At 50.8% G+C, this 22,259-nt stretch overlaps 1 protein-coding gene across 1 annotated transcript; it reads left to right on the top strand.

Moving 5' to 3' along the window:
- Positions 1–723: 723 nt before the first annotated feature.
- Positions 724–21,903, top strand: DHRS11 (dehydrogenase/reductase 11). Its single transcript, XM_065036769.1, has 7 exons — positions 724–916; positions 11,419–11,628; positions 16,753–16,847; positions 17,280–17,409; positions 17,747–17,839; positions 18,453–18,518; positions 19,253–21,903. Exons 1-7 carry the CDS (start codon positions 785–787, stop codon positions 19,292–19,294), a joined length of 768 nt encoding a protein of 255 aa, XP_064892841.1. The 5' UTR covers positions 724–784; the 3' UTR covers positions 19,295–21,903.
- Positions 21,904–22,259: the final 356 nt, after the last annotated feature.

Raw genomic sequence — 22,259 nt, 5'->3', positions numbered from 1 at the left:
GTGGGTGTACATGCTTGTGCTTTAAACACGTCCCCGCGCTCAGAGTTCCTGCTGTTTGATCAGCGGTCGCTTCAGTCTGGAGCTGCGTGGAGGTGGGTGGAAGGTGGATAAACCCCCTGGAGGTGCCTGGATCCTCAAAACCCGCCGTTCCCCGCAGACACGCGGTTGGGATCTCGGAGTTATTGGCTCTGTTCCCGCTGCCCGGCGGTGTCACCGTGACCCTGCACACAACCTGCCCAGCCTGAGCGGCTGTTCCGCTTCCAGGACCTTAGATAAGAGCTCAGTGCAGAGCTGCCTGGGGCCGAGCAGCTTTGTGCTCTGGAAACTAAAGGAGGGGAGGTTCAGGTTAGGCAGGAGGAAGACATTCTTTACACCTTTTTTTCCAAGTTAACTAATATCCAAAGGGCCTATTTATTTAAGGTATATATTTCATGCTATAAGTAGCTATTAAGATTTAAACTGGCCCATCTCTACTTCTCACCCAACTGCCATTGTGTTTTACATTTAAAACCAAAAAGCCATTTAACAGCATTTCCCCTTTCTGATTTCTGGACTCACCCTCCTCTCTGGGGACGTTTTTTGGGGTGAAAAATCCCCGATCCCGGTCAGTGCAAGGCGGTTGGGACCGGGCCGAACCCCCACAAACTCGGGGCGCGCGAGGCGGGGGGGGCGTGGCACGGAGAGGGGCGTGACCGGGGCGTGGTCGGCGGATGGGGGCGTGGCCGGCGGCAGCGGGCGGGCGGCGCATTGTGCGCGGCGGCGGCGGCGGGGCCGGGCCGGGGCCATGGAGCGCTGGACCGGGCGCGTCGCGCTGGTCACCGGCGCCTCCGTGGGCATCGGCGCGGCCGTGGCGCGGGCGCTGGTGCAGCACGGCATGAAGGTGGTGGGCTGCGCCCGCAGCGTCGACAAGATCGAGGTACAGGGGCAGGGGCCGCGGGCACCTTTCGACCGGGGCGTGGGCAGCCCCACGGCGGGAGCGCCCCACGGGCCGCGCCGCTGCCGCCTCCCCACGGGGCTCCGCCGGGGCGGGAGCTGCTCCCGGCAGCCGGGCCGGGCCCGCGGGAGGCGGGGGCGCGGCGGGCCGGGCTGCGGGCGGTGCCCCGGGCCGGGCGGGGCTGGTACCGGTACCGGAGCGTCCCCGGGCTGGGGTGGCCGCCGGGCCCGGCGCCCTCCGAGCTCCCGGGTCGGTCCTCGCCCCCTGCGGGAGCCGGTTCCCGGAGCACCGGGAGGAGCCGGGTGCGGGGCTGCCCGGCCGGGCGCAGTCACGGAGTCTTGGGGGGTTTCGCACCCCGGGCGGTCCGGGACGGTTGGTTGGAAGTTGCCCGAGGCGCAGGTTCGGTTTTGGGGTGTTTTTTTTTGAGCTGCTTCTTATCGAGGTCAAAAATAGCATCCGGCGGGCTGAGGTTGTGTGAAGTGTCTTAAGGGCACCTTAAACCCCCCCGGTGTGAGATTTAATGTTCTGTCCACACGCTGGATTCAGAGATGGGATGCTCTTATGAGTTAATGTTAAAATAGGGTTTCGGCCCTTAACGTGGTGTTTGCCCCTACAAGAAGTATCTCTAGAGCTAAGTCAAAAACCTCATGACATTGGCTTAAAAATAAAAATGCTTAAAAGAAATAGTTTCTGTGGGATGCTTGGATTTTCTATAGTTGGATACGTTCGTAGGCTTTACCTTGCAGTGGCAAGAGCTAATTTACTTTTTAAGAAGTTTCCTCTGTGGGATGAAAAAGTTACAGTCAGACAGATTAAATATTGTCATTTTGGTGATCTGGTCCCTGCCGAGCCAAAGGAGATCTGTACAAACAGCCAGCGTTTGCAAAGGTGATAAGGACTCACTGTGCACAGTTGACCACATGAAGAATAAATCATAAATCATCCAAAAAATCACCAAAACAAGGCTTGACATTGCTGGTGGCGCTGAGAAGTGGGGTCAAATAAAGAAACACTCGGAACAAGCGAAACTTTTTCCATTCTTCATCATGAATCGGAAAGGCATCACTTGTAGAGAGGAGAAGATACACTGATGTGACTTATTCAGCTGTCCTTTGGGGCTTGCTTCTAGTTTTGGGCTTCCTGACGTGGTGGTGCTGCGGTTTCCAGGGAAAGCCGAGCTCTCCAAAGGTTTTCCCACGTGCGACGGATGGTGTTTAATGACCTTTCCTTCCCTGGCTTCATGAGGCTGCTGTGGCCTCACAGTGGCTGGGAAAGGATGCTGTTGGTTCCCATTCTCCCCCAAAAAGGAAAGAAAAGCCATTTCCAGTATTGCCGTTTCTGTTGATTTTCTTTTGAAATACTTTGATTTTTCTTTGGTAAAGAAAATCAATGAAACTTCTGTTTTCCTCCAGTGCTACAGAGGACTTTCCTTCTTTTCTGAAACTTTTCTGGCAAAAACACAGTGTGAATTTAAGGGAGAGTAGTCTTGTAAAGGCTTTACCTTTTTATATGAATCTGCACAAGATGCAGTTGCATTTTGTACAGATGCTCTGGCATCTTCCAAGTCTCTTGTTCCCGTCCTGTTTCAGAACCTTGGCTTTAACTCCACTGCTCATGTTTGTCCCTGCTTGCTTCTGTCTCCCGTCCTGTCTAAGGACCCAATTGTGTTTGCAGCACGTGGTCGTTTGTTTTGGTAGGTGTCTGGACTGTGTTTAGCGCTGTTGCTATTCTGGTTTTATTTATTGCGAAGCGTGTTTCCTTAAAGAGGAAGAAAATCCCAGAGGTGCTGCTGGCTGGGGAGGGGATGGCGGCGGAACGCGAGGTGGTCCCAGGTCACTCCGGGAACGGCTCCATGGCCTGGGACGGGCTGCCAGGGACACTTCTGTCGGCACAGATGAGTCCTGCCAGGCCTTCGGAGCAGGGGGTGCGATGGTAACTAAGCTTTTCTCCAGGAGCTTCCCTTTGTGGGTTTGGTGGGGGTTTTTTTCCCCTCCTTTTCCCCTTCCTTTTTTCTTCTATTTTCTCTCTTTAATTAAAAAAAAAAAATGGAGGAAGATATTCAGGCTTCAGACTGTTGAGCTCATGCTGGAACCTGGGACTTGGGACTTTGGCCGTGGCTGTGAGAAGCCACCCGGAGGAGCAGGCGCCGGTGTTGGGTGCGGGGGTGACGATGCTGCGATGCAGCCGGACCCGGCTCGGGAGCCGCTGGGGCTCCCACCCACCGGACGGGCTGGGGATGCTCCGGGCAGTGGGAAGGTCTGTGCTGCTCTGCGAGTGTGTTGTTGCCTTGATTAGTTATTGTATTACCTGATCTAGCCACAAAATCCACTCACCCGTTACCTCCCAGCGCTGGTTTTACAAGTCGTCGTTGGTTGGAGGCCGGCATCCGTGCGGGAAGCCTTGCTGGGGTTCCAAGGATGCGCAAATTCAGGGAGAGCGGCTCATGCACAAGGGGCAGGATGGGGGAGCTGCGCTGGTGTTCAGGTGATGAAGGGATGGGAGGAGAGAAACACGAAGGAGCCGAGGGCTCCGTGTTGAATAAAGGAGAGGTCAGAGCATCATGGGTGTAGTCGCTGGAGGACAAATCTTGTTGCCATATAAAACTGAACAGTTCACGCCATACCACTGTGGATAATGGTGTTCTGAGGAGCAAACCCAAAACACAAATCAAGGCAGCTTGCAATAGAAAGAGTGCAAAGGGTATAGTTTAAAATCAGGAATACGGTGCTCATTTTGTAGCACAAAAGCGTACGTTTTCGTTAGTGCTATGCAGCAGTTATCCATTTTAACACAAGGAGGCTGGAACCACTCTATATGGTGGGTTTGTAACCTGACTGGTGACTGAAATAGTATGTTGTCTTGTGGGGAATTTAACTCAGGCAATAAAAGCTGTGTCAAGATTTCTTAATCTATTGGAAAATCAGATAAGGGCTCGAGGCAAGATAATGAAGGAGTTGCAAAGTTGCAGTTTTAGTCTTAAACCCGTGTCTTGACTCCAGTGCTCTTTATTTGACTTTGGAAATAAAAATGTTAATGGATTGCGAACCCTGCAAAAGCCTCTTTATCTTTTCTTGCCCTGGCTCTGTAGAAGAGCCACGTGCTCAGCTTGCCTTGAGTCAGTGCTTGGGTTGACTTGGCTGCTGCTGATTCAAAATTGGGTTTTATTCTTCTTTTGTCCCATTCTCATGTGCTGACCTGGCGAACGCAGGCTCCAGCACTGGGTTTCCCTCTCATCGCGTGCAGGTGTGACCCCCCAAGCGCGGTGTTCACCCCCTCCAGCCCCTGCTCATGTTCCCCCCTCGTCCTGACGCTCTTGTGAGCGGAGACTGTGTGTGGGTTGTCCAACAGTAACATTTTCACTACAGTCAGACTTCGAGGAATAAAATATAATTAAAATGGCTTTATTTTACTTCTGCCTGCCAGGAGGTAATTTGGGTTGAAAGCTTGTTTTAAGTGAGAAGCCTTGAGGTACTAACAGCTGTCACAGACTTTTTGGCTTGTGTTCTTACTGAGTATTTTCTGCTCTTCAGATACCTACACGCGTTCCAAGTCAGGAGCGAGCGTAAGTGCCTTAATGACACAACCAAGAGTTTTTAGCAGGCTGCAGGCCGAGCTTTGGTGGAAGCTGCTCCCAGTGGGATGTCCCCTCCCCAGGGACCCCCTCGCTGGTCACTCAGGTCCCCAGCGGTGAGAAGAGTCGCTGTGATTTAATGACTTACTCCAGCTTAGCTGGGACGCGATAGCACGTTAAACGGCAGGCAAAAGGCAGACTGTTGCCTTTGATGACTTCACTACAAGGCTCTTCAACTTCCTTCTTCCTGACACTTTCCAGAAATTTGTATTTAGTGTCTGACCTCTTGCAGCAGCACAAAAAGGAGAGAGTGACTGCAGGTCACTTCCACGGGCATGGGACAAAGCGTTTCCTCCTCTGGCTGCTAAAACACTCTCTGGTCTTTTATTCAGTGTGATGCATCAGTTTTATTTTGCAGTGTTCTTCCCCTGGGGCGTGGGGAGACTTGGGAGGGTTTGTGGTGAACGTAAAGTCTTTGTTGGGGTGCAGAGAGTGAGCTGTGCAGGAAGCAATAAATGTGGTTTAAGATACGAGGCTTAGGCAGTTAATTCTAATGCATTTGTGACAGTTATTGATCAAAGGTAACATTTATAACCAGGGACTGCATTGTCAAGGTTAGGTCTTGCTCAAGAAATAGCCTTTGATAAGCTGAGCTATTTATTGCAGATTCGAGCAGCCTGGTCTCCGAAGAGGCTGGTGCTCTTTGGGAGAGGTGTGGGTTTGGGTGCTGGGCTCGGTGGTTCCTGTTCTCCCCATGCCCAAGGTGGACGAGCTGCTGTCCCCAAATGCTCGTCATGGACCTTGTCACTCCCCATCTCCCCTTCCCCTGTTCCCCTGGCCCTGCTGGCACGCAGGCTGCTGAGCTGCAGAGCTGCTGAGCTGGCTGTTAACCCGATGAATTATGTTTTTAAGGCAGGAGTCGCAGCTCCCAAGGCACAGTCCCCATGTAAATGAATGACCTTCAAAATCTCCTTGGCCTCTGGAAGGGCTTGTTTTGTATTTGGCAAAAGGGTTCTCAAGGCCTCTGAGGTGCTTTTATTGCCACTTGTCCCTGACCAGATCCTTTCCTCATAAATACGAAAGAAATCCTGTAATTGCTGTCCCAAGCAGCAGGAACAAACGCTTGGATGTCCCGATGGTTTTCCTCAGCCTTGGAGCTCAGGAGGCACGTGGGGGAAGAGCTGCTTTTAAACTGGATTGGGTTCATCCTCCTACCCCCCAAACTGTGCTTTAAAAATGTCTTATTGCAGCAGACCCCCTTCTCTGCTTCTCTGCTGTTCCCTTTGGCTTCGCAATAGAGCAGTGATATCGGGGTATGTTGTGCTTGCAGCCCTAATTAATAACTGAGCCTTTTAGAGATGCGGTGGGTGCTTGTTCTGCCTTGCTGTGTAACAAGGCAGATCAGGTAGCTGTCCCGTGCCTCAGTTTCCCCGTGTAAAACCCAGCAGCTGCCCTGGGGAGGAGCGAGGGCTGTACTGGAGCAGGACTCAGACACACGGGGGTTTCTGGCCGGTGTTTCGGGTTTATGGAGAGTGTTCCAGGGCAGGGAGGTCCAGATGCGCCTGGCACCATGTTGGGGAATAAACGCGATGGTGTTTTTCCCGGGACTTGTGAATAGTTTAAGCTCCGCAGCAAGTAGCAGCTCTGCTAAAGTCCAGCTTTAACCCTCGCTCCTGCCACTGTCCACGTGGGAAGTGTTAGTGGTAATTTCAGAGCATCGCTGGGCATTTCATACATCGCTGCTGCAAGATTAGGTGGATTTTGTTGTGATTCAAATCAATAAGTCTCCTTCTCGACTCCCAGAGCGTAGTGCAGGTGTGTTCGCCCCGGCGGAGATGACACAGAAGGCACGTGCTGTGATCCGAGGGTGCCAGGCTGAAGCTGGGGCTCAGCTCTGCCCTCCCAGCGCTGTGTTTGCAGGTTGCCTTGGAAATCTGTGCTCGAACAGGCGGCGATCGGCACAGACCATCGGGTCGGCTGTGTGCCGGCACTTGGGCGTCTGGAGCTGCGTGGTTGTTGAGCCTCCTCCCGCAGGCTGGTGGGCTCCACGGGCGGCCGCAATGCAGCGTCTCCAGGCTTCACAAAAGCGCTGGGATTCCTTGAAGAAGGAAAGCGTGACGTGCCTGGCTGCGTGGGAACCTGCTTCGTGCACGCTGGAGCTGAAGGGCAGGCAGGCACCTCTGGTGCTTGTTTTAGGATAGTCATACCTCAGAATAAGCAAGAGACATTGCTCTAATGAGCTGTCATTGCAGGAGCAGCGTATTTCCTCCTCCCCCACGCCAGCCTGTAGCAACGTGATCTGAGCAAGCAGTGAAAAAACACACGAAATGCCTTCAGCCTTGACGTAAGGAGCGACTGTTTGAATGCCTTAAGGTAGCAGGGGCGTTCAGGGCAGCGTAAATGGGGCGATTTGGCTTGCGTGTGTGATGCTGGAAATGTGAAATCGAGTTAGGAAGAAAAATAACCTCGGATGTTTGACTACTGAAAAAGCACAGGGAGGAGTGAGGGCTTGGAAAAGAAGTGGCGTGAGTCTGGAGCAGCCTGGGAGGACACATACCAGCGGTGGGAAGGCATTGCTGCTCAACCAGAGCCCGGTTCAGCAGCAGGGCTGGCTTCAATGACAGGGGTGACACCGGCTGAGCGGCTCCCTGGGCTGTGTTCAGCCATGGGCAGGAGGTGACTGATGGGCAGGAGGTGGTTGATGGGCAGGAGGTGACGAGGTGATGGGCAGGAGATGCCGCTTGTCCCCTGCGCAGCCTGTGCGAAGGGCAGTTTCCATGTTGATGTTCCATGTCCAGAGCCTCGCAGCATCCAGGACATGTCCCAGATGCTGGGGATATGCCAAGATGTAATTTGGGGCTGTCTGTGGTGGGTATGGTGGCTGGTGGGAGCAGCCGGTGCGGGGGCTGCGGTGCCGAGCTCTGGAGCCCTGACAGCGGCTGCGGTCACGGCTCAGATTGTCACCCCTTCAGTGTCGCTCCGCAGTTGGCATCTCACTGCTGGAAGCTGATAAACAGCAAATAGGTCCAAGAGGTTCCCTAGGGTTTTATTCACTTCTCTTCCACAAAACAAGATGTGATTTTTCTGGGTTATTTATTATATGAGTGCTGATTTTGTGTGCCACCTGCGAGTCTTGGCAAGGACTGCAAAGTCAGTATATTTAGGATGATACAGGGTGGAAAAAATACACACAGGGACTTAAATTTTGTCCAACTTTTGATTGCTTTCTTCTTTCCCCGTGCCAGTGGGTTTCTCGAGCTGTGTGTAAGATTCAGTCTCCCTGGTCAGGCAGCTTGTACTTGAGATGTGCTTCAGGTAAAGGGTCCAAAACTGGTGCTTGTCCTCCTTCTGCACTGGGTTTTTGTATCGGTGCCCCCAGCTGGGTACTGCATGTTTGCTTTTCCATTTAAACCTTATTTCTGAACTTGCCCATCCCCGCCGTTGTGCTCTCAGTCCTGGAGCAGCCATGGATCCGAGCTGGGAGCAGCGACTGGCAAACAACCAGCAAAAAGCATCGATTTAAAGCTCGTGAGAGGGAAGGAGAATCACATAGTGTTTTATTAATTTGAGAGCTCTCTTTAGACTCCCATGGATGCCCTGTTGGGGCAGCTGGAGCCAGGCAAAAGGAATGGCAAGAATTGTGAAGTACTGCTTGTCCTTGGGTCATACGCAGGCACAAAGCCCCAGATACCCAGCGGCTCTAGGAAGGGGCTTAATGTGATTATCTCCATTTTACAGGTGGGGAAACAGCTCTGAATCCTGCCCGTGGTCACAGACCACGCTGTGGAAATAAACCCCAGTCTAGTGCTTTATTCACCGTGTATCTCTGCCTCTATTGTGCTGCTGCACTGGTATTAAATCTTAATTAAAAGAAGCTTCAAACTTGCCAATCAGTAGAATGAAAGGATGGGTAAGCTCCCAGTTTTCTTTCACCACTGTGATGCTGTTCGTTAGGGGTTTTTCTCCTTCATTTCCTTTAGATAGAAAAAGTAATTGGGGTGACTTTGGTTTCTTTCCAATTGGTTTCTTGGTGTAGCTATGGATTTAAGCATAAGCTAAATCAGTAGGATGCAAGTCCCTGTGATGAATGGCAGGTCAGATTAAAAATTACCTAATGGTTTCTTCTGGCTTTAATCTCTCTGAACTAAATGTGTCTGAAGTTAATAGGATGGTTTGCCAAATAAAGCCCTACATGACTCTCTTCTTTTTTTTCCTCTACTTAAGACTCCCCTTAAATGTTTGTATCAATTAGTTGTGTAAAACCGTTTTACCAGGACTGAGTCTAAATGCGCTGTGCCCTTTCCAAGTGTTGTAGGCACGGAGAGCATTAACCCTTTATTGGAAGAATGTGATGTTGCGTTAGAGGGCGACTCTCACGTTGCTTATGAAATCTGGAAAAACAGCTTTTTAATTTTTCCTTGTGCATGTGGTGTGCGCTTGAAGTGGAATGAGCATTGATTAAATGACTTAATGGGTGTTCTGAAAAAATATTGTGAGCTCCCTAATTCGCGGAGTTGCTTTACATACGTCTGCTCTTGCAAACTTGCCCGCAGTTGACGCTTCTTTGAAGAGCCCGTGATGACTCTTTATCTGTAGATGTTTGAAGCGTGTTCAGCTCCGCCTGGATGTCAGTGCTGTTCGGCACCTCGTTTTCAAAGAGAATTTGTTAGCACAAGTGTAGCCTGACAGATGAAAGGATCCGCATTGAGTCATTGGAGGTGGCGAGATGCCAGGCAGGAAAAGAAGGATCCTGAGGGAGATTTGATTCCTGTGGTCGGTCGTGGCAGAGAAACCCTTCTCTGGGTGAGAAGGAGCTTTCTCTTGGTGTATCTAAGACACAAGCTGAAGAGATTGACTGGGGAGCGGGCTGGGCTGCCGCTGGCCCGAGCTCCCCTGTTCACCTGCTCCTTCGTCTGGGCTGCAGCCCGTGGTGTTCAGGACCCGTCTGCCTCCATCGAGCTGTCCGAACAGTGAAAAGTGACAGCCCAACGTGGAAGCGGAGATACAAAACACGGTGTTTCCCTCCAGGCTGGGGATGAGCTTGTCTGTCCTTGCCCGTCCATGCTGCTGGACCCGCTTTCTCTTGGCCACATTTGGCACAGAGCAGGGCTGAGCATCCTCACTGGGAGCGGGACAGACAAGCCAGGACCTCCAAACCCCTCTCTGCATCCCGAACATATTAATTTTAATTACTGTGGGACAAATGGCTCTGTTTGGGAAATGATTTTCAACTTTTCTCAATACCTAAGACCACCACAGAGGTGCCCCAAGTCCCTGAACAGTGAATTTGAGCTTTTCTGATCTGCCTTTCACAGCAACCCACAGCTCTCACTGAGCACACACCGAAACCAGCCCAGGTGTAATGCTCTGGTCCAGAAGCTGCTCTCCTTTCTGGGTACCGCTTCGGTGAAGCCATTGCAGTCACACAAGAATCATTAGTATTATTATTATTACCCTCACAGCACCAAGGAAGAAGGGGACAGACGTGCTGAGTCCAGCCCAGAGATCGATACATCCCAACAGTGTCCCACTCTCTGGAGGGCTCTGCTCGGGCTGAGCTAGACAATATTTCTGCCCAGTGGAGAACAAAGGCGCCCCTGGGATTGAGTCGTACCTCTCTGTACCCTCCCGGGGCTGCTTTCGCTTTGCTATACATGCAATCTTGTTGATTATGTGCTGATAATAGTAGAAAAATATATACTTTTTAAAGCTCAGAGTATACACTTGAGAAAACAATTGGGGGAAAAAACCTGCAAGAGCAGCATTTAGAAAATGCTGGTTTCAGCATCTGCCTTCTCCAAAACGTGAGGATTTCTCCATGTGTTTTCCTGGAGGGCCGGGAGGGGCTGGGCCAGCCTGGGAGGTGATGCTGGACCTCAGCAAGCAAAAATGCCAGCATCCCTCCTGTATGAGATTTCCAGTGGTGTTTTGGGTGGTCCAGGGTGCTGTGGCTGCTGGTCCAGCTTCCCCACATCCTCCTGGCTGAGCGCAGATGCTCGGCTGGGGCTGGGATGTTCGGCAGCCGCCTTCATGTGCAATCACCATCCTCCCTGTCCTCCTGTGCTGGGCCTCGCTCCTGCTTTTACACAAACAGCTGTGAACTGCAGTCCTTGGCGTGCAGGGAGCGCTGGGAGGAGCGGGGAAGCTGCCCCTGGCAGGAGCGGGACTTTATTGCACCCTCTGAAATGTCACGTTGGTGGAACCGCCGCGGGCGATGGCGTTCGAGTGATGCGGTGGACGTTTGTAGCCAGAGTCCATCTCTCCGCAGGAACCAGACATCACGTGGCCCTCGCCTCACGCTGGAAGCTGTCGCTGTCGCTAATGTGACACATCGGGGATGAGATGCTGCTTCTCATTAGCATCCGGGGGTAAAGGGCATCCTCCGGAGGATTCGGTGCCGTGCTGCCGCATCATTAACACAGGCGGCCGGCAGCAGCTCTTGGCCTTTCATTTGCTTTATATCATCAAGTCTGATAAAAGATCTGGATGGTTGGAATAATTGTTGGTAATGGCTAACAAGGAATTGTCAGGAATGCGATTGCCGCATCCTTTATCCACACAGCAGTATCGCAGATGTGCAGCCTGGTACTGCGACGGTATTTATTTGTGTTTTGCCAGCACCTGCTCACCTCGACCTGTATTGCCTGGGGTGATGGATGAGCACGGAGTGTGTCCTCAAGTTTAATAACTTAGAGGCTGCAGCTCTCATACTCTCATGTATATCAATACTTCTTCTTTTCTTAATTAGCATTTCCAATAATTTTTCCCTAGTGCCTGCTGTTAAGATGGGCTCGCTGAGGAGCTGCCGTGTTTTGCTAACCCTGGGGTGTGTTTTTAAGCAAATGGCTGGATAACCTTCTCCTCGAGAATCGGAGGCTGATGGCTGTTTTCTTCCTTCCTTTCTCTCCCCTAGAAACTGGCGGCTGAATGCCAGAGTGCCGGCTATCCAGGGACCCTCATCCCGTACAAGTGCGACCTCTCCAACGAAGAGGAGATCCTGTCCATGTTCTCCGCCATCAAGACCCTTCACCAAGGCGTTGATGTCTGCATCAACAACGCGGGGCTGGCTCGCCCGGAGCCCCTGCTCTCGGGGAGGACGGAGGGCTGGCGGACGATGATAGACGTGAGTAGTGCCACAGGAACCCTGCTAGATTTTTGTTTCTTCTGGCCACCAGCACCATTGTCCCCATCCACTTATTTTACGTGTTCGGAGCTGAGGAACCTGCTTCCCATCTGGCTCTGCCATGGCCGGGGTTTGCTGATTGTGAAGTGGAAAGACATCGTGCACTGCTGGGCCATGTGCTTTTACCTTGCAGTATAAATCACTTAAGACTTTCAGCAGCATTTTTTCCTTTAGCTCGATGGCTTTCTACAGGGTGATGAGCCTCGTGGTATTTTTTTTTCTTCAATAAAATATGAAATTGAATGCCAAGCATTGGCTTTTGTAGCTAATCCTGTTAGTTGTAGCAGTGGGTTGTAAAATGGGCAGATTCTTTTTGGCTTAAAAAGCTGTAATGCTTTTTGTCTTTATAGCTTAATTTTCTGCCCATAATCTAGTTAAGGGCTGGATGTGAACGAGGCAGTTTGTGCAAACGGTCTATGCCATTTACCAGCAGCGCTTCTCCCTGGGTGTTGCTGTCCTGAGGTGCTGCTGTGCATCTTTTTGGGTCTTCTCCATCTTTCATCATTATGCGATGGCCTTTTTTTCGTGGTGGCCATGGCTGTGGGACCCCGGGCCAGCCTGCTTGCCCTTGCAGTGGCCCTTTTGTATGGGCCTTCTGCAGCTCTGGCTGGTGAGATGCTGTGACAGAAACTTTTCCCAAAGGTGATGTTCCCCTCTTGTGCTCCCTTTGTGCGTGAAAGTGTCGTCCTCGTAGGAACAAGAGTCGAACTCTGGGCTTGGAGTAAACCTTGCAGCACCCCCAGCAACTTGTCCTGGTGCAGGAGAAGACATTTCTATTTGAAAAGCTGCTCGAAGCTTGTAGGCTTGGGGCTACAGCATCTGGCAGCGGAGTGAGCCGGGATCTGTCAGCTCCTGCAGCATCCGCTGGCTCTCCACCCATCTCAACATCCATCGATCTATCAATTTAGGAGGCACTAGAGCCTCAAATTAAAGGCATTTTTAGTTTTTGGTAAAGCTCTCCATCCAGCAGCAGGTTCAGGGGCTGAATAAAGCAAACCAGAGAGAAACACTGAGGCCTCAGACTCCTGCTGCCAGAGCAAGAGCTGCCATATCCCGACTAATTAAGTTCTCATTAGGATTTTGGCTGGTCTGCTGGCTGCTGTGACCGCAGCCAAAGCAAGCTCAGCTCAGCTTTGTCTGTCCAGCCGGGCTTTTGTGGACTGCCCAGCCTGGGTCACAGCACAGCCGCATCCCCCTGTCCCCGGTTGCCATGGAGTCTTTAAAGAAAATTAAGTGAAGTGTAGCAGAGGCTGAGCTGATATAAAGCAGGGCACTTCCAGCCTTGTCTCGCTGCAAGCCTGGCCCTGTGGGTCGCCTGCGCCTTGTGAGCCCTGTGTCCCGGTCGCTGTTGTTGTGTCTTCTGCAGATGCTGCGTGTCCATTTGCCTTTGTTCCTCTGACCTTTAGTTCTTTGTGAGGTGGGCAGGCTGGGGGGGACATGTGGCTTTTGCCCTTCCCGTCTCTGTGCTCCCTTCCCTGGCTGCTGGGGTGGGAGCGCTCCCTCGATCTCGCCTCCCACCGCTTTTGGGGAGAAAGATTTCAGAATGGGGTTTGTCCTGCATGAGGCATTCCAGTGTTGGTGCTTACAGTGGCTCAGAGTTTGGGGTCCCCATCCTTGTGGGTGCTGCTGCGTGCACCCTTTGGAGCTGCTTGGGGGTGACGAATGGGATGGGATGGGATGGGATGGGATGGGATGGGATGGGTTGGGTTGGGATGGGATGGGATGGGATGGGGGCAGAGGCAGGGTGGTGGCTCCACAAGGGCTCTGTCTCCTAGGCTCCCCTCTGAGTATACCTGTTTCATAAAATACCCTGCTATACATCTAACAGTCAAAAATCATGTTCTCATTTACCTATTCATCTTCTTTTTCATACGTTCCAGTTCTTTATTGTCTGGTATTTATTCCCAAGCGGGGAACTGCTTCTCCCTGGGCTGCAGGAGTCTCACATTAGGAATGGTGTTTCCATTACTTTAAAGCAAGCTCGGTGTGCTAGCAGGAGGGATCCTGTCATCGCAGGCAGGTTCTGAGTCTGTCATCTTTTGGTTCACAGCTTCTCCCCGCTTTTCTCTCTACTTGTTTGCGAGGCTGTTCTTGACATGGGGCTGGAGCAAAGTCCTGCGGCCGTCGCCACTCGGCGTGGAAGCAGCCGGGGCTGGATGCTGTGTACACACCGACTCCGGGCCCTGGGATTCAAACAGCTCCTTCACGTTTCACCTACTGACCTTTACAGCTAGGAATTCAAGCTGAACTTTGCATTTGCACTGCTGGGGGCACAAAGGGCTGCAGCACATATCCTCTCGCTCCTCTAGACACTAAATGGATTTGATTCTTCTTGGCATTATCTATTGACCAGCAAGGGTCTGTTCTTCTTGCGTTTATATACCATCTGTGCAGAGATGTGCTTTCTGTAAGCTGCATTTTAATATGCGCTTAGGAGCTGGAATACTCCTTCTGATGCCTCAGAAAAGGCTGATTCTGGGAAGTGAAATGCTCAGCGCTTCCAGGAACAGGATCTTTCATGTTCTCCCAACCTGGCAATTGGAACTCATTAATTACTAGAAAATGCGCCTTCATTGTTTCTGTTGCATGAGCGCACGCGGGCGGCAGCCGCAGCCCTGGTGCAGAGGCACAGCGCAGATGTGTTGGCCGGCTCTGCTAAGGGACCTTTGAACCTTTTGTTCTTAAAATAGGAACAAGGCTGAGAAATGTCTTCCGTGGTTATTTGTAAAAACAGCCTTTAGGTTATTTCTCAAAGTGATATAGCCCTAAGCCTTGCTCATTTTCCAGGCACATTTGTAGGTTTCTGAGTGCCTGTACCATGTTTTGAAATGGGATTTCACCCCAAAATCCTGCGGGTGCATTCAGGAAAAGGCAGCGAGGCAGCCCCAGCTCCGCTCCCTTCCAGCCGGTTGTTTTTTTGTACCAGAGTGTCTTATCGCACGGGCTCTGGACTTCCCCATGTGGCTGTTGATCAGTATCTCGCTTTGCCAGTAGCTGTCAAAATGTAGCTCTCCCCATGCAAGGAAGCGCTGCTGAGCGTAAGGAAGCGCTGCTGAGCGTAAGGAAGCGCTGCTGAACGTAAGGAAGCGCTGCTGAGTGCCATCCCAGCGCTGGAGCTGGTCTCAGGCTTTAGGCTGATGTTACCCTCTAGTGGCCTGCAGGGATGGAGTGGAGCCGGGAGCGATGCTGCACCAAAGACACAGCGCCTGGTGGGTTCAGGGCATCCTGGGACAGGGAGGAAAGTAGGGATGGTGCTTGTCAACAAGGTTTTTTTGTACTGATAGTTGCCCAGGTCTGTATCTGAGAGACCTGGCTCCTCACATGGTTGGTGTGCCAGACTGGAGCAGGTTACTCCCACTTTCCTTGACCACCTCCCTGTGAAATCCAGAAGCATCAGACTCCCTGCTCTGGGCTTCGCGGCAGTGCTGAGGGCGTTGTACGGTCCCACTTCAGCTGGCACATCTGCTAGCTTTCTTCCTTGCACAGCCCAGGTAAATCTTCAACCTGGTGCCAGGGAACTTATCGCTGCAGTTCCAGGTATGATGACTGAGAGATCCGGCAGTGACTGTGTGCTCAGCCAAAGTGCACTTGGATGAGAACGATGACTCTACTTGTTGTGTTGCCTGGGTGCTCCAAGATCAGATAAGCACGTTATTTATCTATTGCCAAGACAAAAACCTGTAAGCACGGCCTCTAGTAATGAATAGAAATAATGACTGAGATACAAGCAGTGACCGGAAGATCCTTCAGCTGACCCCGCTCATCCTTTGTGTGCTGCTCAGTAATTACAGCTTTGCAATTCAGCCCTTTCTGCCTCTTACTTTCTGGTTTCCAGACTAATGGTTGTCTCTTGGACGTCCTTTTGTGCTAGCAAGTCCTAGTTGGCCTGTCCCGTTCTTGTTTATAGCTTTCACGGTGATGATAGCCAGCCCTCGCGTACCCTTCGCTCGCGGTCCGCATGGCCTGTTCCTGCGGCGCTTACAGTTGCACCTGACTTCTGATTCATCAGATATCTAGTTCTGCCTGGATATTTAGATTACAGCAGTGTTCTTAGGCTTGTCTGGCTTGCTCATTTAGTTAGCAAAGTGACATGCCACTAGGTAGGACCTACCAGCATGTCCTGCCTTGAAACGGTTACACCCTTTCTAAAGAGCTTCAGCAAATACTTTCTACCTTTCAGGCACTTTTCCAAATCTCGACCCCTACGAACGTGAGCAATTAGCACTGCTGCTGAGACAGCTTGCTCATCAGTCTCCCACACGCCTCTGGCTGGTTTGTATTCCAGCTGGGGAAATATCCACATCTCTGCCTTCCTGGAGACTTTGATTCTGTGGTTTACGGTCAGCAAATGCTCAAGGCACCTGAGCATTAGCAGTGGCACCTTGCAGAGGTTGAGTTTAACCGAGCCACGGTGTGCTGGGCAGCACTGGTCCAAAGAGCAAGAGCCTGGAAAGCTGTGGATCTTGTGCGAAAGGACCAGAGAAATTGCCATGTCCTCTCTTCCTTGGCTCACGCAGTTGGGGCTGAGAAGAACACCAAGAGACAGCGTGCCATCGGTGGCCTTCCTTTCGGCAGGGTCGCTGGCCCACCCCGGCTCTCCCCACGGCACGGCGTGATCTTTGGCTTCACGTGTGCGCAGGAGCTCTTTGCTGGCTGCGCGGTTCGCAGCGCCTCGGAGCGCCTGGCTCCCTGACAGGCAATATCTGGGGATTTCCTCGTTAACTAGCTGACCTAATTACCTGCTGTTACTGCCCTGTCAGCTGCCCAAACTCCAGTGTGCTCAGTGTTGTACAAAATAAACAAGTTTGTCTCTGGGACAGAGTGCTGACTGTGGGGAAGTGAGTTTATTCTGCCTTACCTTGCACTCTACCCTCACACTTGTCTGTAAAACAATTAAGTCCATTTATTTCTGGCCGAGGCCAAGCGTGGCTTAGAAAACTGGACTTTCTCTGCCTCTCCTGCCCAAACCCCTTGTTACTGCAGCCCCGAGTTGGGTTGCCAGGGGGATGTGGGGCGTGCAATGTGCTGCTGGGTTGAGTTTCTACTTCTGTTCTCATCCCCCAGGTCAACGTGATGGCTGTAAGCATCTGCACCCGGGAGGCCTACCAGTCCATGAAAGAGAGAAACATCGACGATGGGCATATTATTAACATTAACAGGTACACAATGGGGGAATGTGGGATCAGCCTCCTGCCTCGCAGGGAGGATTTAAGCAGAGAAGCTTTAATCTCGGGGTGGGCTGATGGTGCCCAAGAAGGGCTTTTCCAAGGATTGCGATGGGCTGATTTTCAAACCATTTTTTTTTAACCTCTGTTGGTCTAAATGCAAGAAAGACCAAACCAAGGAGAAAAGGCTGATGCCACCGCTTGCGATGGCGCGAGGTTAGAGGCTCAAACTTCTTGACCAGCTCCAGGAAAGAGCTGTGTCGAGAGGAGCCTCTGGTGATGTGCGTTCCCCACAGAGGAGCCGCCACCCCAGCGCCACCATCTCTTTCTGTCTGCGTTACGGTGGTTCGAGTCTCCCGTTGGTTCCTTCCGGGGTCTCCGCTGACCTCCCCGCTCTCAGCACTTTCCATGTTGTTCTCCCCTCAGCATGAACGGCCACAGTGTTGTGCCGCAGTCCGTGGTGCATTTCTACAGTGCCACCAAGTACGCGGTGACAGCCCTCACGGAGGGGCTGAGGCAAGAGCTCCGAGAAGCCAAGACTCATATACGAGCTACAGTGAGTACTGCGGGCTCCTCTCCTCAGTCCTGCTTTTGTGGGTGGTAGAGAACTGGCAGATTTTACGGGACAGAGGGTTTTCCCTTTGGAAAACAGGCAAGGAAATGCAAAAACAGGGCTCAGCACACTGGGAATGTCCAAGTCCTATGGCCAACTGGCCCTGGCCACTTCTCTTTCCCAGGCAGAGTGGGGAAGGAGAACAATAGAAAGGGGGCTGGATTTGGGGGCTTTTTCAGTGCTAAAAAGTTTTATTTCCTTTTTTTCTTTTTTTTTTTTGGCATTCTTCTACCGAGGGGGAATTACAAATCCTATTAGGATGTGCTCTGCTTTTTTCCAGTGTATATCTCCAGGACTGGTGGAAACGGGCTTTGCTTTTAAACTTCATGATAATGACCCCGAGAGAGCTGCCGCAACCTATGAGAGCATTCGGGTAGGACATGGAGAAATGGACACGGAGGGAAGTGGTTCTGTTTCTAGTTGTAACAGTCCCTTTCCTGGCTAATCACACAAAGAACTAGTTCTGCAGAGTGCTCAGTGTTTTCCAGGATGTGATCAGCATCCCCGAAGTCTCAGACCTCAGGTTTTGCACTCGTATTTACACACTATGTAGAGTTTCAGTGTCCCACTCCCTGTATTTTTCCTTTTATTTTGTTGTTCCTGTAAATAAATATCAGCCAGCTTTGGTACTTGGCAGGCTGTAACTTCTTTATTGAAGAGAAGGCATAATAAGCAAACATGCCTACACAAGAAGAGCGACAGCGTGTTGTCTTGCAGGTGGCTAGCGCAGGATTTCATGTGCTTCTCTGGATGGCAGAATTCCTGTGCCTGTAGTAAGGTTATTCACAGCAAATGGAGAATTTTCAGCACCAGACACGTCCTTTGTTAAATTTTTAATGGATTCTTTTCTACCTGCTTGCTTGCATCTTTTTGACGTGCCCCACTGACACTGTCAAAACTCATTATTGATGGTCAGGAAAGACGCGACCTTGTGGCAAACTTCCCGAGGTGCCCTTTGACTGAGAGTCTCTTTCCTGCCTTTCCAGTGTCTCAAAGCTGAAGATATGGCTAACGCTGTCATCTACGTCCTCAGTGCCCCCCCCCATGTACAGGTAGGCTGTGGTTGGGTTGGAGGACTCTGCGGTGGGTGGCAGGGAGACCTGGGCGCATTCTGGCCTTTTGGATGGTGCCGTCTGAGATCTGCTGATGCTCTTGCAGCTGGGTTCTGCCAGTTGCCAAATAGCATGTTGGGCCTCATCCTGCCGAGTGCTGTGCACCTCCCCAGGGGTGGTGTGAGGTGCTTGAGCTGCCAGAGGGATTTCCCTCCTGTTAAACAAGAAATAAGTGACCAGATTTGAGCTGGAGCCAGGAGGAGGCAGGAGCGGTGTCAAAGGTTAGTACACGCAACACAAGAGTTCCTGTTGCAAAGCAAACTTTGATCATGAGAGGTTTAGCAGCCCCTCGTGTGAACTCTGCTCCTTTGGAGCAAGACGTGGCCGTCTTGACGCTGGATCCGTAGTGAGAGCTGGTCTTTGTTCTTCAAGGGATAAAATCTCCTGCCCGTGGCTGGTCGAGCAGTGTTTCTGCTTGACCTTCTGTGAGCAGACCCAAACTGAAGGCGTGAACCATGAGAGTTGTTATCGGCGTCATCTCACGCTCTTTTATGCTCATGTTTGTGCTTTTATCCCTTCCGCTAAAGGCAGAGCAGTCACATTCACTTTTATTTCTTTCTAATATCTCATAAGCAGGCTCATTTCTAGTCACGGGAGCTTCACGTGCAGCATGGACATGCAGGGTTTAAATGGACTCCAGTGCTCCAGTAAAATCCTGCATTGGTCTCTTCTAGATTGCAGATATACAGATGAGGCCCACGGAGCAGATATCGTAGCGAATGAAGAGGACCGTGAGCAGCACCGTGTCTCCACTCCACTTCGAACCCTCTGGCAATTCAGGGTTTCGTCGGCTGGCTGGCAACCTTTTAATCAAGTACCAAGGATCATGTTGAAGAACTGTTTTTCTCTCCCTCTCTCTGAGCTGGTGCTGGTGCTGAGCCAGTTTAAGAAAAAGTCGTAGTGGGTCTCGTTTCTCCCCCACTCCTTTCTGAAACTGCTTAAGAGTAAAAAGCATCTGAAAATAATGCAGGGAAGTGGTTTGTGGAAGATTGTTGTCTCCAGGCTGGTTTATTCTTCCTTTTGCTTTCTTTTCAAGGTTTGTTTGATCTGATTTGCTGATGCTGTGTCTGGACACAGGTGAAGCGGCACGAGGTGTTTGCCGGCTTCAGCGTGTGTAGGGTTTGAGATTTTCAATGGATGTCGTACATGAATCCATCTAATTTTGGGGCTTATTTTCATCAGGTTGATTACTGATGGTAATGACGCATGTGATATTTTCTACGCCTTTCATACTCCACTGCCCTAAGCCCAGTGTACAATCTCACCTCCCCAAACCCTCCTTTCCCATTCATATGAATCATGCCTGCCAGGTTTGAGGAGTATAAGTGTGTGTGCTTGCTATTTCTTTCTTTCTAGGTAGGTAGGTAGATAGTTGGAGGAAAAGTACCTGTACTTTTGCAGGTTAGAACGATCATCTAAGTGGCATAGTTACAGTAAGAGCGAGTTGTTTGGTATTTTTAATAAAAACTAAATGTGTGCTGTCTTGTGATCACCTCTATCCTTGGTATCATCTCCCAGCACTCTCGATGTTTTTGTACGTGATATTTGCATGCATTGACACTTTTCTGGAAATATTGATCAGTCTTAGAAAGATGTATGGTGCTGTTTAAATGCTGGTGCTGATGAGCTGGAAATGTTGAAAGTTTGTTTATATGCAGAGGTACAAATTCAGAGAGAGAGAGAGTGAAATGAAGCATGCTGAAGCTGTCCAAAGCGAGAAGATATTAGTGGGGCGCTTGCCTACAAAGCAGCAGGTGAGAGGTCTGGTTGAGATCTCGTCCTAGTTCTGTGCTGGTGTAGCCCCGTTGTTTAGCTCTGGGTTTATTGTAACCGGAGGGAGAAGCAGATCGGCCTCGAAGCTGGGACACACAGAGCTGGGCACCGCTGGGGTGTCTCCAGCCCCTTGTGGCACAGCAGGAACATGTTCCCTGTGCCGTGTGGCTCACCACAGGGCTGCGTGGCTGCTCACGAACGCATTGCCTTGACATTGCGGACCCGCTCCTGCTGCGCGCTGGACTTCCTGTGGTGTTTTGAAGGTGGAATAGTTGGTTTTGGTGGAGTGGGTACGGTTGGTTGATCGGAGTGGAGGATTAGGAGCCGGAGAAGCTTGGGTTGGATGGTTTTGCTTGCACCAGTACAGCTCTGTGGGAGTTCACCTGTGTTACACCACCATAAGGGAGACCAGAATTGGGCCACTATGTTATGAGTTTCAACTCCCTGTATAGCCTTGGGCAAGTCACTTTACCTCTCTGCCTCAGTTTCCCCATCTGTAAAATGGGGATAATAATACTTACCTACCTCACAGGGGTGTTGTGAGGACTCACAAACGTTTTGTAAAGCACTTTGAATATGAGAAGCGCTATGTAAGTGCTGGGTGTTGATATGAAGTATTATTATGAATTGAATCTCGTGGTACGTAGAATTCCTTGTGCCAAAGGTGAGTAACTGTAGAAGGATACAAGGAGACAACTGGTGAAACATTCCTTTGTAATGACAAAACAAAGCAATTTGCCCCTTTTTTTCTTCTTCATGAATAGATGCTCATGACGTGTTCTATCCGTTTCTCATCTGCCACCGGTTTTTACTGGCAAGTACCCATGGTCTTGTCCCTGGATTTGGCCTTTTAACTGACTGAGAGAGAAATTCGTAGGGTTGCTTTTGCAGGAGATTGTTGAAGTTCAGCAGATGCGCTGTGCAGTGTTTGCCGTTTTAGGAGAAGGTGGTTGAACTGGGAAGCCAAGAAAGAGAAAAGTTGAGAAATTAGGAACTTCTGAGCAGCAAACGAATGAGGCATTTGGGTAGCACTGGTGAAACACCTGAACTGGTGTCTGCAACTGTGTTGGATGTTAAGCCGATGTTGAAATGCTTGGCCGAGGAGGGACCTGGCTTATCTTTCTGCTCTGTGGAAGGAGGATTCAGAGGGAATTGCTCAAGATGTAGGGCCTTGAAAAAGAGTATTTGCTCCCTGCAGATACAACCCGGCTGACCTGCAGCCCTGGAAGTTGGGTTTATTTTCCTCCCCAAGAACATTTGTAACATTTGCTAGTCTATAAACTAACTTTGAAATGATATCCGGTATATTTTTCCATTTCAAATGTGTGTTTTTAGGGGATAGTTCCTGCTGCCCGTTGCCTTCCCGCATGAAGCGCGGCCTCCGGAGGGGTTTGTTGGGGTAGTGTGGTCGCTCTGCCCCTCGAGCCATCGTCCCGGGATGAGATGGGATTGGCAGCACAACTCTGAGGCGTTTTAAAACTCTGTAATTTATCAGTAGGATCCTAATTGTGAACTGTAAAATAAAGAATAAAAAGAGAGGCACACTGTGGTTCTTCTGTTGTGTATATTGTGGTTTTTGTGTTACAACATAACATCCTTTTTACCGTTCACAGCCAAACCTTTGTGAAGAGTTCAAACAGAAACATGTGGGTTTGGTTCTTCATGAGAAAAGCTGTAATTGCTTTCTAGAGCAGAAGAGCATCCAGTTGTCTCAGGGATAACCGTTGGAGCCTGGGCTTGCCTGTCCTCCTTCAGAGGGGTTCACTGAAACCCCCAGGTACGCTGGGTTTAACTAAACTGAGCAAGGGATGAGCCAGAGTTGGGTATCAATTGCTTTTGGTCTCTCATGCTTGCCTCTAAGCAAGACCGAGTATCATCGTTGTTAAATGAAGGCATTCAGTCCTCCTT

This window comes from Columba livia, chromosome 20, assembly GCF_036013475.1.
Source record: "Columba livia isolate bColLiv1 breed racing homer chromosome 20, bColLiv1.pat.W.v2, whole genome shotgun sequence".
Classification (NCBI taxonomy): domain Eukaryota; kingdom Metazoa; phylum Chordata; class Aves; order Columbiformes; family Columbidae; genus Columba; species Columba livia.
Note: the sequence above shows the minus strand (reverse complement) of the source record. Positions and strands in the feature narration are given on the sequence as shown.